Genomic DNA, 16960 nt, shown 5'->3' on the forward strand with positions numbered 1-16960 from the left:
ATGACCCTTTAAAACAAAGCTATGTCCGCTCGTGGCACTATGGTCTTCCCACAGGTTGCAAATTATATATGCAAGCTTTGTTTGTTTCATTTGAAGAGTTTTTAGAAGTATGACGAAGGGAAATATTCCAATATTTCATAATAAAGAAGCTTAGATGAGAGAAAAGTCATGGCAAAATATCTTTATTTTCACACTTACTCATCTTGACACCCCTCCAATTTACCCTTAAGGGCTGTGACTTGCATGTTGGGAATCACTGCCCTAAAAATCAACAGTTCAAACATGAGGATGCAATAACTATTGTTAACTATTGCGACTGTACACCTGCAGTTCGTTGGTATTAATTGATATCAGAAATCAGTAAATGATACAGATTGTTCCAAATCATGTCTAGTAATGAACACGAAAGAGTTAATGGGAATATTCAACTCATTTTATATAGATTTCCAATCGGTGTTGGTGGTAAATGTAGTCAATTGAAGCAATACATTTCTCAGTGCATGCTATATTGATCGAGAAAGTGGAGTTCTACTGCTCGTGGAGCTGTGCCAGCAGTGCCTACATGTACCAGCATGCATTGTGCATAAGGTCCAATGCCAAATCCTTACCCACCAGCCATATCCTCTTGCGCAGCCTTGGCCTCTCTGCACAGCATTTTTTTCAGAATGCCCTTTACAACAGGAAACTGATGCTGTTGCATTATGCTCTCTCTTGGTTTTAGTTGAACTTTACACAGAGAAACTGACTTCTCGTCAGATGCAGCAGCACTTTGGGCTGACTCACTGAGGGAATTTGACAGTGCAAGTCCAGCACAGTGCTGTGCCTACTGCTTAATGTCTACTCTAGAGCTCTGGACAGCTTAGGGACACATAGATGACGACTGAATATTGCATTACGTTCCAATTAAACTTTTAGGAGCTAGAAAGCTTTAGGGGAAAGCCCCGTAGTAGCTGTGGCAGCTGCCCCCACATGGCCCTCTGTGGATCTGCCCCTGGAATACAGTCATCCATGCAGTTTAAATACACTGACACCCTCTTTATCATTCATCACTTAATCATCTTTATTGAATTCTTCTTCTTTCTTTTTTTTTTACCACATATACAACTGGACACAGTAAATTTAGTGACATTATCAAACAGTGATCCAGAATAACAGGGTGTTTTCATCATAGAGGCAGAATCAATTGAAAAAGGATTCCGCTTCTATGTTTCCAATACTGAAACACGACAGAGGGGAGATGCCATATGTAAGAACATTTCAAATGCTTTTGGAGTCAAAATAATTGTACACCTCACTGCAAAATAAATCCTGAAACAATGGGACCTGTGGATGGTGCTAGATATAGTCAGAGGGGGGCCAAAATGTGTGGATGAATGAGACAAGAGTTTCCATCGTGGCTCCAAAACGTTGCCGTTGCATTCACAGTTTAAACCAGAGGAAGTCACTGAATCCTCTCTGATGTGGGGAACATTTTGACTCTTGAGGCTAGGGCACAGTTTCCAGTTGAAGAGTAAGTCAACCACAGCCCTGAGTGAGAAACTCTTACTTATTCCTTTGAAGCCAAACCTGAGTTAGCCCGGCTCTAACTCTGCAAAAGCCCTGAGTTTTGGCCTGTGTATCAGGCCATGTGTCACATATGAAGGGGAATGTGTTTCCATCTTTGTGTGTGTGTGTGCTAATGCTGCATGCTGCTATAAAGTACTGACCCCACTGCTTACAGTCTTCCCAGCTAACATCTATGGGGTTCGGAAATGTTCAATTTTCAATGAATAAATAAATAAATAATTATAAAATAAATATTCACATGGACAAATTGTGTAACATTAACAATGATTTGCAAAATAAAGATTTTATGATAAAGAAATTATTAAAACCCTGTTCATTATTATGAAATGTTATTTCATTGTAAGTAGTATAGGTAATTGTGGAGTATTCTGGGGCAGCACCGCTGTCTTGGAAGTGTCCGCAGCTATGGCAGCTGCAAGTCTAATCATCTGTCATCTGTCAAGCATTCATCATCAGAAATGTATAAAGACATGCAAAAGACAAATGCTCATATATAGAAGCTCTCACCAGAGGAAAAGAAGCAAACGATTACAAAATTTAAGTTACTTAGTGACTTAATGACTTAAGTATAAGCATAACATTTCAAAATAATGAGTTGAGTTTTAACAACTTCCTCCATTACTTCATAAAAATGTTAGTTCATTTATGTAGTTTACACAGTTTCTTCATATGTTTATTTATTTCATAACATCTTATTTAATGTTGAACACAGAGTTCAAACCTATCAGATTTATTCAGGTGAATAAATGTGACAAGTAAAAAATGTGAAGGCACTCAGGCCCCGGATCAGTATTTGTTTTAAAATGAAGCAGACATTATAAGGGTGGGCTGACCTCAGACCTGCCACTAGGGGGCAGTGTAAGTATTTTGTTGTATTATGGCAACTACTTTTAAAAAGTCAGTCTCGTGATGTCACATCCCTGATTCTCCAAAAAAATTACAAAAGCCTGGAGAACAAAAATAGACCAAAACATAAAGAGACCAAAACCAGCCGGAAAACAGACACACTGGACGTACAGTAACACGGCACCGAGACTAGTGGCACTATGAGATGGCAGAGACGCAAATATTATACATGTGTCTAAAAAATGAATCAAGATCTCCACCAAATGCATCAGCATAATCATCATGGTCAAACAATAAATCAATAATTCCACTCATCGGCTTTCCTCTCTCTCAGTCCACCGGTCTGAAAAGGGCCCTTCCTCTGAGGCCAAATCCTACTTTTTTGGCAGCGGGGGCAGCTTGAGGAAGAGTGGAGGAGGAGGAGGAGGAGGAGGAGGAGGAGGCGGAGGAGGGAGCAGGGGCGTTGAGGGTGGACGGCGGCACGGCAGGCTGGCGAGACAGGAGCTCTTTGAACACTGAGTTCATCTGACGACTGATCATCTCCTGAGAGAGCAAAAGGTGGAGAGGCAAACAGCAAGGAAGAGACATGGAGGATAATGAAAATGTAGCACAAAAAAGAAAACGTAGAACAATAGACCTACGACCAGTGAGAACTATCAACTGCACATGATGCTGCATGGATGCTGCACTGGAGTTCATCCAGAAGGTGATCGTTAGGACTGATATCAGGTGACTGTGGCCTGATTGTGTACTTTCTCATTAAATCTGGGGTAGGCAGAAATTTGGAAAAGGCAAAAAAGAAAACGGCAGCATTTGAAAATATACCCTCCTCCTGCAGCTCTCCCCTCTTTGTCCTAAGCCCCTCCCACCAGACGACCATGGGCATATGCATGGGCTTCATCCAGTGCTTCCCATACACTGATTTATTTAATCATCTCTCAGTGTTTATTAGAACAGAAATGAGACAAGAATTAGCTAACAAGCTGCCCCACTGTCTCTCTGCTGCCCTGGGAGTCGGTCGGCGGCTGTAGCAGCTCGAATTAGTCCAGCGCAAACCCACAGTGCCAGGTCTAACCTGTGTAACGGCAGCAACATAAAGTTTTCTGGTCCAACAGGGAGTCTGGGCTGTTCAGCCTCCTGGAGCTGGGGTTTGCACTGGCTGGATTCAGGTAACTGCAGCTGCTGACTGGGGGTCAGCCTCCAGAGCTGCTGCCTGCTCTCCTCCCAGTGAGGGAGTCTATAGTGGCAGGGAGTGTAGCGGAGGACACACTGTGATTTGAGGCTCTAGCTACTGTAATGTTAGCTATATGAATGTGAAGTTGAAGCCCTGGTTAGCAGAAAGCTAAACTATAAGCAACATTTTCTTTCCATCTCTGTAATGGTTTGCCAGTGTTGACACCTTTTTTATTTAGTTTATTGTCAGACTCCTTTTTAGACTGTTTTTTTGATCAGTCTGTCTTCCTTTTTTTGGGTTGCTTTGCAGTGTAGGTAGTTGTCGCCAATGCTGGAATAGCAACTTTCTCTAGAGGGTTCTCTGAATTAGGCTTTCACTGAAGGACGTGCACATGCATCTGCATTTGGAGAACAGTCAATAGGAACACTCTGTCTCTGAAATGAGCTGTGATTGGCCTAAGTGTTCTGTCATGGGCTAGATTTTCTATTCAAGGGTTTGCTGTCTTATAAAAACTAGTTTTGGTATAGCCACAGTCACATGACATTTCCCACCATTTATCAACTACGGATTAAGCATTCTTCATTGTGAATATTTAAAATTTCTGCATTTGAAAAGCAAACGCTACAGTCTGGGCAATACCCAAACCATCAGTCAGTTAGATCACATAGTTAGCACAGTTTTAAATATTTATGCATATTTTGCATGGTATGTTTAAGTAGCCACACATATACAAGTGGAAGTGAAGGGAGATTTCTGCAGAGGCAAGGTCTATATTTATCTGGTCACTGAGCATAAATGTTCTGTATAACATGTTACTAATTTAGCTGAGCAGCTGTCAGTGGAAAACTAACAGTGTGCACAAATTAGTCACTGACAGAAAGAGACATTTAGTACAAAAAGTCCAGTTAGATTTCCTTTTGAACTGGGGTTATTGTGTCATAAGTGTCTTATCTTTAGCCATTAGACGTCAAACCACTGCAGGATGTAGCTTCACCAGCGCAAACTGTTGATATCTAGGACTGTTAGCTAGCTTTTCAGGAAGCAGGTCAATTCAGCAAAGCAGCTCACTCAGAAGAGTTATCTAGTAAATTGATGAAATCTGATTTTTCGAACAGAAAACAAGTGAGTTTCTAGAATCATCAAAAACATTCCAGAATTTGATGGCCAACACCATTTATAGTCTCACAGGAGCTGAGGGGCTCACAGGTGTGATATATCAACCAGGGCGAACTACCAACCTTGTCCACTACTGGTCTGTCTGCCTGACCAAATGGAGGTCTATCTGGGGGTCTGAAGCCGCCCTGTCTCACAGTGTCCAAAGTGTGTCTTCGCTCCTGAGACCTAAAAGACAAAAGGTAACACAAGTAAGTCAAAACATAACTGAAGATAAATAGAGATAACAGACAGATATACTGTAGATATAATAGATGTTAACCAGATTTCAGTTTGTGAATTTCAAGATATGTCACGTCAGATCGTAACAACTGTACAAATTCTAGTAAAAAATAGTCTCTTTGTGGTGCTTGTTCCTCAATAATAGCTATTTTAGCACTAGGGGTGTAACGATACATCGATCCACATCGATACATCGATTCATTGATTAATGATCCGATTACATCGATGCAAAATGAAAACATCGATCCATATCGTCATCTTAAAGATACACCTTTATATATATATATATTTATTTTTTTTTAAGATATTTTTTTGGGCATTTTTTGACTTTAATGGACAGGACAGTTAAGTGTGAAAGGGGGAGAGAGAGAGAGGGGATGACATGCAGCAAAGGGCCACAGGCTGGACTCGAACCCGGGCTGCTGCGGCAACAGCCTTGTACATGGGGCGCCTGCTCTACCACTAAGCCACCGACGCCCCAAAGATACACCTTTATTTTGAAATTCACTTAAACATGAGAAATGTGAACAGGTCTATTTTTATCATTTTTTGTTACAAAAGAATACTGTTTTTCATTTAAATACCTGATACCTGGAAGAGCTCAGAAATAAAATGGTCAAATCATATTCTAGCTGTTTTTGTGAGTTGATGAAAATGATTGTGTTAGATGGGCATATGATATCACGTCATATCGATCGCAGGCTCCTGAATTCAAATAAAACACAAGAAGCTTGTGCTCTAGAGAAAGGATCAACACTCAGTGAAAAACCTAAGCCCTATGATAAGCTAATATGGCAAGGCTTAACTATACAAACCAATGAGCAGTGATAACTAGCATGTCTTTGGGGTCATCGGGTGGGAACCTCCTTTCACCAGTGTTTCGTCTAGTTGGTCCCACGACACCTCCAGGAGGCTAGACAGTGATCTCTGGCGTCCCAGAGACACTCCCCTAATGCCAGGTCTCACTGCTCCCCTCCCTGCACCAACCAATAACCTCCTTTATCTTACTTACGCATGGCTTTCTCAGCCCAAACAGCACTGCCACCTTCAACCAAACCTAGGCTCCGTACATGCCAGCTCTAGGTAGAAGCAGGGCTGATACTACCTTTCCTAGCACATTCGGAAATTGAATTGAATCGAATCGAAATCATATCGTGACAGACTTTGTGATATCGGCAAACATTGTATCGTCATCCAAACAAATCGATATAATATCGTATTGTGATGAAGCTGGTGATTTACACCCCTAATTAGGACTTGCTAGGACAACAAAGACCATCCTCCTAATGTTGGTAAGGCTGCCTTTCATTAGCTGGTGTGTACAGTATGTAATTACCAATAACACCCTTTTATTCTAAACCAGACATATTTGATTTGTTGGTCTCTTTTGGACTGCAGAAACCAGCTGTGAACACTGACATATTATCAACCGACAAAGTTGATATCATGAACTTCGCAGTAAACCATTGTCTGTTTGCACATTCAGCAGACATGAGTATTCGTTTGTCATGTCACATCATGTTTCTGTCCATCCAGTTTGTGTAATATGCACTCTGCTTTAGCCATATATGGAGACCACCAACTCCTGAGTGAAATATCTGTCTCTTCAGTTGCCAAATGCTCGACTATGTTCACCACCAAATCCCTGACTTAGACTGTTTGTTGTTTGGTACTGAGAAGGTAGCGAACGGTAAGTTTATCAGGGCTTTTTCACCAAAATCAAAAGCAGTAATGTTGCGGGTTATAAAACCAAAACAATGAGCTGAAAGAGACTAAACCAGAGTCAGGCTCAGGTCCAGTTTTGCAAACCCGCACCTGCAAAGCTTAATGCCGGAACTGACCCGTCACTTATCTCCAAGTCAAATCTGGACCTGCCCTGACCTGCTATGTCCCGTGTTTCGACCTGTGATTAAACACACCATTTTGCTGTTGCGCCATTTTGCATAATTTACTATCCCATTCTAAGCTCCTCCTTGTTTTTGATGTAATGCAAAGTGACACAAAGATAACCGACTTTGCAGTAATCATCTCAAAATGGCTACAAAAAAAGGCACAAAAAGACCACAAAGACACACAAATTAACTATAAGAAGGAGCAAAGCAACCACAAAGAAACACAAAATGACGACAAAAACATGCATAATGACAACAACAACAACAACAAAAAAGAGACTAAATTACCACAAAGTCTTGGACTTGCGCTTAGGAGAGGTGGTGGGCCATTTTGCCTATCTGTGCCAAGGGTCCATTCCGCATAATTTGCCCATGAATTTATATAAATATATACATATTTTTTACCAGTCACACAACCTTTTTACAGGTTACCTCGCAGATACCCAACCCGGTGCAGGACTCTGCATTAAACAGCTACATAGAGCTGAGCAGCTGCACATTCAGCTGATAATGTAGATTGTAGCCGCTTTAAAGTTGTGTGTTGTTCCGCTGTGATTTCTCTTGAATGTGAATCTGAATGTATAACATCATAATCCTATACACCCCTATATATGAGAGGCTATAAACCTCTATATATTTGAGTGATGAGTCCAGCACAGCATGTACTGTGTCCAAGGTGTGTGTCAGTCTTACACTGGCAGGTGTCGTGTGGCAGGAGAGGTTGGCGGCTTTCGATTGGGGCTCCCCTCACTTCCTCTCTGTCTCCCAGGCAATGAAGCACTGTCGCTGTTCACCCGCATCCTGTCAAAATGTACATGGAAACTTTGTGTTATGTGCATTTATGTGCAAGCGTTTGTTCTTGTGTAGAACTGTGTGCAATAATGTGAAAGTGAGTATTTCTGTCTGTGTGTGTATTTTGCTGTCTACATCTGTTGTGTTCGTTGGCGTGAATGCAGTCTTTTTCTTGCAGTGTGCATCAACTACATGTGTGTGCATGTCTGTGTGTGTGTGTGTACCGAGTTGTGTTCTCCGTCTGTGGATCTTCTGCTGTCAGGTTTCCAGTGCTGCCTCCTCCTCCTCCTCCTCCGTCCTCTCTTTTCCCTCGCTCTGACCTGAGGGAGGAGAAGAAGAGAGAGATATATTAGGAATATGTTTCACTACAGAAAGTACAACCAGTACAAGTTTAAATATGGGATAAAGGTTGAGCGACAAAACAACTGTAGGAGGGAGCAGAAGCAGGAGTGATATTACATGTGACTAGATTTTTTTTTTTTTATATGGAAAAATTTAAAGACGAGGCAGAAATCTATAGCACAGTGAGCCTGTGTCGATGTTCAGTTTAAATTTATGGCTAGATGGTACTCGGCTTGTGGTGCTCAAAGTGCCAAAAAAAATATATTTGAAAAATTAAACAGCAATGTCTCTTTCCAGAAATCATGACCTGGTTACTCAAGATAATCCACAGACCTTGTTGTGAGCAGTTTCATGTAGGAACTATTTTCTGTCTGCCAAACTACTCCCACTAGCTGTATCACTGCTAGGGGTGGGGAAAATAATCGATTCTTAGATGCATCAATATGCGGACGTGGATGATTCAGCATTGATTCACAAATGTCAATAATCTATTATCTAAATGTTTTTAATAATGTGGTTGTTGGAACAAAAGAGGCGGAACTCCACTGTGAGGACAGTGAGCACCCAGATCCCATTATCTTGACAAAAGACATGTGGTTGCAAGCATGTTTTAATTTAATATCTAAATAATTACATTTGTGAGGGGAGAAGTGAAATATAGTGTAAATACTTTATAGGCCATCACCCAGAGAAGAAAATTAATGGAGCGGAGCAGCAAACGAGACCGGCTGACCAACACTCACTGCAGCACCAAACAATTTGAACCAACTCTGTGTTGAAGAAAATAACTGTCTGCTCGCCTAAAAAACACAGCACCTGGCCTGTTTAGCATCTTGGCTTTTCCTGGAACTAATGTGCAGCAGAGGAACTGCTCTCCACTGCTGGAGACATCAACAACAACACACTGGAGCACATTGCCTCCCCCTCATTTTGTTATTGTCACATAAGAAAGAGACTGTAAGGTGTTCTCACATTAATCAATTCATTAATTACTGCAGTTAACTTTTAAAAATAGAAAGACTTCAGACCATTTATTATTCAACAGTACATCAATTGCATACTATTTATGGCAGAATATTACAGTACGTAAACACTGGATGCTATGTTGGCAAAACCATCCCACAGTGGGTTAGCACGAGCAGCCGCAGATGCATAAAATCCGACTGCCTCTGCCCGGTTCAAAAGCTCAGGTATGGAAGCATTTTGGGTATAGGGTTGAAGGAAAAGGGACCTAGACAAGAGCTACATTGTACGCAAGTAAATTTATCTGTTTAATATGGATCACTACAAATACAGTTTGCATGTTTTAAAGTAGCAAGACAGAAAAAGAAACCATGTAGAGAAATCAGAAATTTCGATGCATCAATAATTGTTTTATCATGAAATTGTTGCCCTCTGAATCATAATCAAATCGAATAATGAGATGCCTCGAGATTCACGCCCCTAATCACTGCACAGAGGAAAGCGTGCCTCCACTGCTAGCTCACCTAGCACTACTAAGTTAGCTAACGTTAAAGCTCAGCAAAGGAGGACACCATTAATGTTTACATCTTGTATTGTCAGACGCACAAGCCTCTCGTCATGAGTAGATGCACGCTTCCCTCTGTGCAGGGATACAGTTGGTGGGTGTAGTTCGGTAGAAAGAAAATAGTTCCTACATGAAACTGCTCACAACAAGGTCTGTGGATTATCTAGTAACCAGGTCATGATTTCTGGAAAGAGACATTGCTGTTGAGTTTTTCAAATGTATTTTTTTGCCACTTTGAGCACCACAAGCCAAGTGCCACCTAGCTCCATAATACTCAAGAGAAGGCAGACATCTCTACGACTGATATCTCCAGCACTCAGCAACTCACACCAAAACAATCTAAATTAATGAATAGCACTACAGATAAGAGGAAAAAAATATGTATATTTAATTTGGGGAGGAACTGTCCCTTTAACTGTGGAACTGTTTATGGCAATGTGAATTACATATGCGGTTTAAACACCTACACACACAAGAAGAAAATATAAAACTTTTTACATGGCACCCGGCCATCACAGACACGTTTTTGGGGATCATATATATATATGTGTATATATATATATATATATATTTATATATATATATATATATATATATATATATATATACATAAACATATATGTACATATGTATAGTCAACAGACGGAGAGGCAATACAGCTAATTGGAGCCAAGTGACAAACAAAATGTACCATCTCAAACTGTGATAGAGGCCTCCAAGATCCATTCTGTCATCATCCTGGCACTGGCTCTGGATATGACTGCAGTGTTTACTTGAATGGTTTTGAAGCAGAAAATGTTACTCACCCGTCCAGCACGCTGATGTACTTGTGAGGAATGAGACCCTTGACCCCTCCCACTTCGCCTCTCCACCAGTCACAGGAGGCCTTGCTGTGAAGGATGAGAAGCTCTCCCTGCTTGAAGGACAGCTCTGCAGGAGATCTCGCCGTGTAGTCAAACATAGCCACTGCCTCCCACTCTGTACACACATGCACGGTTACAGTCCACTCAGGCACTAATCCAATTCATGTGTGCGTATGAATCATAATCTAAAATCTTTATTCAAAATGTAACTGCAGTTTGTGGTGTTTTCATGTGAAGGATAGTAAGTGATGCAAAGCCTGTGTCTAATGAAAGCTGGCCTCTGGTGTGTGTATGTGTATGAGTGTGTATTGCATGTACTCACCGTCCTCACTGGGCAGATGCTCAGTCTCTCCATCTCCTTCCTCTGTGATTGGTTCACTGCGGACAAACAGACAAATGAAAGTCAGTGGGCATGCACAGTTCCTCTTCTGTCTGACACACAGACCAACTGTTTACCACCGGCTTTCTTTACTCCTCACTTCGCCTTTGCAAATTCACACAATACTACATTCTGCTGTGAGATTTCTCAAATGACCCCAAAACCTCAGAAAACCTCGGAAAACCCAAAACAGAATTACTGATGCTCTGTCAAATGTCAGAGTATATTATATAAATGTTCTTGAAGGAAACACAGTTTTAGTGAATTACCCAAGAGCTGATTCTGGGGTGTTAGAGGTTTCCATGGACACTGCCGATAGGCTCGAGGCTTGTGTTCAATTTTAGTGAGCAATCAGCTTAATAGCATTAAGCAGTTTTTACACAAAGAATTTCAAGCTGCACAGAAATGCCTCTGGCATGGCATGAAATTCTGTTTCAAGAGGATGAGCCATGAAAAAGGGGCTGAGGGGGAAGCGGCTCTACATACTTGGAACCAACTCAGACTGAGTCTTAAACTCTAACATGACCGGCAAATCTCTGCGGCAATGTGGGGCTGTTGCCCAGTCATTCAATTACTACAAGAGGACAAAAATAAGTGAAGATGGTATTATGTTTAAGCATGAGTACTGAAAGCCAGTTTAATCACATATTCAAGTTAGATTAGTTCAGCCATTCAACCAGATTTGACGAAGCATCAAAACCATTTTCATTCCAGGCCCTGACATAGTGAAGTAAAACATTACCAAACAAGTCAAAAACATAAAAACACAAATACAAATATACTAACACTAATACTGACAGTTCAATAGAAACAGTGGATTTTATAAAAAAAAAGAAAGCTTTACACTTTTCTTTTAACCTCCAATAAGATGATAAAAAAAGCAAAAAGCTTCAATTTTTTTTCTCATTAGTTGCTAAAATAAAAGAAAACCTTAACTAGAAATACTGCCTCACAGTTGTACGCCTCCACACACCAAGTTGCAGTTACAGTTTGTCTGTGAAAACATGTATGCTCCACACACATCTTCCCTCAACAGCACAGAAGATCTGTACAATCAGCACAGTTTCAAAGTGGACACCCAAGATTATTGTCACCGGTATCTGACCAAATGTGACCTCTTGTGCCCCTGAGGCATGGTGTTGAGGAATGGCCCAAAAAGTGTGGTCACAGTGGCTTTGACCTTTATCCTTTGACCATCCAAATTCTAATCAGTTCATTGTGCAAATCAAGTGGGTAGCTGTGCTGAATTTAAGGAAATTCCCTGAAGGTATTCTTGAGATTTTGCACTCAAGTGAATGAGACAGATGAGGTCACAGTGACACTGACCTTTGACCTACAACCACCAAAATGTAATCGGTTCATCACTAGGTCCAAGTGGACAGTTGTGTCAAATTTGAAAATAAATTCTTCAAGGCGTTCTCAACATATCATGTTCATAAAAAAATGGGACAGACGTAGAGTATCACCAGCATGGAGGCTTAAAAATAGCGTTAGATGGCTAACGTTGTTAGCATTAGCTTGCCACCTAAAATACTTAAGTGGTTTAAGCATTTTATTCATGTATTTTAATAGTGTTATAATTTATTTCATCAGTTGATTAGTCAAACTAATCTAAGTTTTATTTTACCTCCATTTTAATTATTTATTTACTATATTTTTTTTCAGTTTTGGGGCTCCATATTTTTAGACAAGTATTTGTTATAGGGCTGAGCAATGTGGAGAATATACAATATCACAATATTTTTTGCCAAATACTTCGATATTAATAATGTGACAATATTTTTGTAGCTGACTATTGGAGCTTTCACATATATTTACACGATATTTTTGATATACAATCAACAGTAATATTGATATAATGACTAAGTGGGTAAAGAGAAATAATAGAACAGCTTTAACAGTCTGGTAAGTTCAGAAAATGTCACCACCTTACTATAATACAGCCTTAAACACCAGGAAAAGAAAACACTTATAATATCATGATATCAAAAACCTAAGATATCTAGCCTCATATCACAATATCAATATAACAAAAATATTGTCAAGACCTAATTTCCAACAATTATATATTGATGTTAACAGCATTTCATCTCAACTAATACCACATTTATATCAATGACTACTCATCTCTTACCAGTACTCCTGCTCCAGAGTCATGTGCTTCTCATAGACGGGGCCCGGCAGTTCTGACTGGCTGGGGTAGATGATGTCATGTTGGAGGATCATGGTTTTGACAAGATCGTTGACCTGTGGCTGCCGAGCAACAGCGTCATCAGAGTCCAAACCCCTCAGCAGGCTGGGACCGAAGCAAACGGCCAGGTTGTAGGGCTGCATCATGTTCTCATCACTGTACTGAGACACACTGGGAACACGCACACACACACACACACACACACACACACACACACACACACACACAATTGTTTTAAGTATTAACTGACCAAAGCAGATATGACAAGCGATAAGATGTCCCACACTGAGTTACGTTGTAGCTTACTGATTGAGGAAGGCGAACAGGTAGCGCATCACGATGAGGAGAGGCCGTGGGAAGGTGGAGACAATTGCTTTAATCTGGGCAGCTTTCTCTGTCACCCCCTCGATTTCTGATCATGACCCAAAAGGAAAGAGAAAAGGATCAATGTGAGCAAAGACTGAACTATTATGACAAGTCTGAAATGTTGCAGTTACAGTTTATCCACGCCTGCAGCAGTTAGGAGCTGTGTCAGATGCATAAATCAATCAAAATTCTGACATAAAGAAATGCTGTGGCAAGTATTTAAACTACTGAGGTGCCGTGGCTCAGTTGATTTATTATGCCTCTGATGGAAAATCCAAGTATTTATGGGGAGTAAACAACCTGCAGGCAGGTTCACAACCTTGATTAGCTGTGCAAATTGTGACTCAGAGTTTCGGTTTTGGAAAAACAGAATTGGCCCTACAGGAATAACAAGTAGACTGTGAGAGAGATAACAACAGAGAGCAAACAAAACAGTGAGATGCATCAGTAGAGAGAGACTAGAAGTTGCACTACCTTGCATCAACAGTGTGTGTGTATATGTGGGGGAGGATTCCCGAAACAAGTTACTCTGTGTGCAGGGCATCAGTAAAGAGGCAACCGCTGTGTAAGGCAACTACTAAAGGTTTACCCTCATGCTACTGTACATGAGGGGGTGAATCAGCTAAATCGAGGTGGAATAAGCATCTAGAAACCACATGATACCTAAATAAGTGAGTAACCGAAAGCAGACATGAAAGCCTGCAGGATCTGAAAACAGAAAAAACACACACACACATACACACACACACACACACACACACACAGACATTTAGGGGTTATAAGGGAGACTTACGGACACACTCCAGCAGCTGAGAGTAGCTGTCGTAAGGGAAGAGAGGAGGCTCAAGGCCCCTGAAGTAAAGCTTCAACACACCGGCCACAGAGTCCAGGTCACACTCACTGTCTGACAGAGGATCCTCTCCTACAGGGAGTGAACCACAGATCAATATGTCACTGTAGCTTATGTACACATTTTCATGCAAGAACAAGCGATACAGTTAAATGCGGTCGAAATAGTTGTAAGATGTCAAACTGTGTACCTCAAAATGCCTAATTATTTCAGGGGATATACAAGTTGAATTAGGCTATTGTAATTAGCATTTTAGCCGAAAACATCATAGCCATAATCAGCAATATTGGAAAACAGAGGCAATTAAATCTAAATTATTCTTTAATTCTCTTTAAAGCAGCTAAAATCTATTTTTTATAATAATAATGGATTAAATGACTGTGTGTAATGTGAATTATGACCCTCAGCTCTACAGAGCTTTTTAGCATCTTTCAGTTCAGTGTTTCAGTTCACTATTTTTGGCAGCAGGAAGCATCTGTTTTTGGTAAAAAAGCTCTAAAAACTCACAGTACACTACTTGTCCAGTGCTAAAAGGCAGACAGACAAAACTATCAATTAGCTAGTGATGCACCTAGCAGCTAAAGAGCCAGATAATTAAATCAGGAGTTGGTGGAGTGTCAAATGGAGCAAAAAGTGACAATGGGATGTATACGAATCAAAATGAATGTTAATGTTGCTCTGTATCTGGTGAATGTGGAAGGCAACTGTTTCCTGACACGTTGCCAATATCAACTTTATGAGGCTATAATATGTCAGTGTTGTGTTTACAGCTTCAAGCCAACGGAGCTAAATCCATAAACAGTGCTAAACAACAGTGCTAACAGAGAGTTAATGGTGTTAACCAGAGTGTGGATACAGGTCCCGTCAGGCTCGGGTTGGGCTCTGGTTGGGTTTGGACTTAAAAATCAGATTGTCCGTCAATTTTGGGCCAGGCTTGGTTATAACTGTCTTGAACTCGGGTCGGGTTCGGTCTAGTGTTAACCATGGGGGAGCCAGAGGGTGGGCACCAAGCTTCCGCAATGCCGCCATTTGCTATCAGTGGTAACCATTATATGAGCGCGGTGCAGAGCGACAGTGATGAGCTGGCCGGTGGGACACACACATGCACTTACATACACATGCGGCCAGACTGGCTTACCAAAATAAACCACAGAGAAGCTCAGATTACAACACACACAGAGAATGTGACTTCATTTTCTGCACGGGACCTGATTACTCCACTATATCTTTACATAGCAAATAGTGGTTTGCTGCTATATTAATGTTCTGAATGTTGCATACAGGACCTTAAACGTGGTTAAAAGGATAATAATAATGACAAAATTATTTTACTTCCATTGGTGGAAAAAGTGACGCAATATCAGAAGCTCATTTACCTCTCTCAAATGCATCTCTGATGAGGTTAACCTCCCGCTGTGACCCAGGAACTCTGAATATTCCTTCGTGGTGGAGGCCTGAGAAACACACACACATACACAGTCACATATTACATGTTCATAGATTCAAGATGTTTCATACAAGCACATCCAGGATTGTGGACACATACATACACAAGCAAGTACTCTCACCCTCTCATTCTCAGCGATCAAAGCTCTCTCAGCATGGCTCATTGCTATACCATAGAGACGGACTCACCGTGAAGGTTTATGAAACGGATGCAGCTTTCAACCACCACAGGAATCTGCTGCCCAGAGCTCTGGAGGAGAAAGATGAGAGGAGAGTGTTAGAGACAGACAGAGAATGCAGATAGAGATGCAAAGGAAGAGGACAGGGTCCACATAGAAATCAATTCAGTTCAGTTCAAAACACTTTTTTTGTCCAGTTTGCAGAGGCACGTAAAATAGGTAACACAACATAAAAATAAGCAAAAAAAAAGTAAAAAAGCAAGGAAAGCTGTACACGTTATGATACAAGTATTATTCGTAAGTGCAAAAATAATGATAATGATATGAGCTGGCTTATGATAAGAAATAACAGCGATAAGAGGAAGAGAGGAATATATACAAGGCGAGAGAAATACTGATGAAACAGACAAAGACAGCTGAGGAATAACACAGATGTCACTGCCAGGGCCGTAACCAGGATTATTGAAATACTGAGGTCATGAGGCAAACACACCATTATGTTTTTAAAAAAATACATAAATTATTCTGGTTTTACACATTTTATTCACATGCATCAGTTCTTTTAGGAAAATTCTTCTGGAATTGTAAACTAAATTTAGTAAACCTGACCTAAAATAATGCTCAGATCTTTGTCTATATTTTCCTTGTAATTAGTATCAAATTAATTCTTTCCATTAAATTTTTATGGTGGCAATTATGATATGTAAGACAATCTCTTGTAAAATTCGGTTGGAGAAACACAGGCTCATGTTTTTACTATTAATTTGCTGGCCTTAAATTTAAGTGTACTGAATCTAAAAACGAATTTAAAGAATATGTTGACATTTTGGACAGGCTTTTTCGCTTTCTTGCCAAGTTACATGACAAGCTTGATACCACTCTTTTATGTGTTCTTTAAAGGGATAGTGCACCCAAAAATGAGAATTCAGCCATTATCTACTCACCCATATGCTGAGGGAGGCTCAAATGAAGTTTCAGAGTCCTCACATCCCTTGCGGAGATCCAAGGGGAGAGTGGGTAGCAGCACAACTCCACCTAATGCAGGCTGACGGCGCCCCAGATTCAAACGTCCAAAAACACATCATTGAAACCACAAAATATCTCCATACTGCTCGTCCGTAGTGATCCAAGTGTCCTGAAGCCCCGACATA

At 40.7% G+C, this 16960-nt stretch overlaps 1 protein-coding gene across 2 annotated transcripts in view; it reads right to left on the bottom strand.

Annotated features, from left to right (window-relative positions):
* Positions 1–2226: 2226 nt before the first annotated feature.
* The window catches only part of arhgap4b (Rho GTPase activating protein 4b), a 39583-nt gene continuing 24849 nt past the window's right edge, over positions 2227–16960 (bottom strand). For both annotated transcript variants that reach the window (XM_050065571.1, XM_050065570.1), the window contains exons 14-24: positions 15820–15880; positions 15561–15638; positions 14128–14256; positions 13275–13380; positions 12912–13139; positions 10721–10776; positions 10342–10513; positions 7890–7985; positions 7567–7674; positions 4825–4927; positions 2227–2955 (exon numbers count right to left, since the gene is read on the bottom strand). In XM_050065571.1, the coding sequence (XP_049921528.1) occupies positions 2743–2955; positions 4825–4927; positions 7567–7674; positions 7890–7985; positions 10342–10513; positions 10721–10776; positions 12912–13139; positions 13275–13380; positions 14128–14256; positions 15561–15638; positions 15820–15880 (1350 nt within the window). In that variant the 3' untranslated portion in view covers positions 2227–2742. The remainder of the gene's footprint in view (positions 2956–4824; positions 4928–7566; positions 7675–7889; positions 7986–10341; positions 10514–10720; positions 10777–12911; positions 13140–13274; positions 13381–14127; positions 14257–15560; positions 15639–15819; positions 15881–16960) is intronic.

This window comes from Epinephelus moara, chromosome 16 (genome assembly GCF_006386435.1).
Source record: "Epinephelus moara isolate mb chromosome 16, YSFRI_EMoa_1.0, whole genome shotgun sequence".
NCBI classification, from domain to species: Eukaryota; Metazoa; Chordata; class Actinopteri; order Perciformes; family Serranidae; genus Epinephelus; species Epinephelus moara.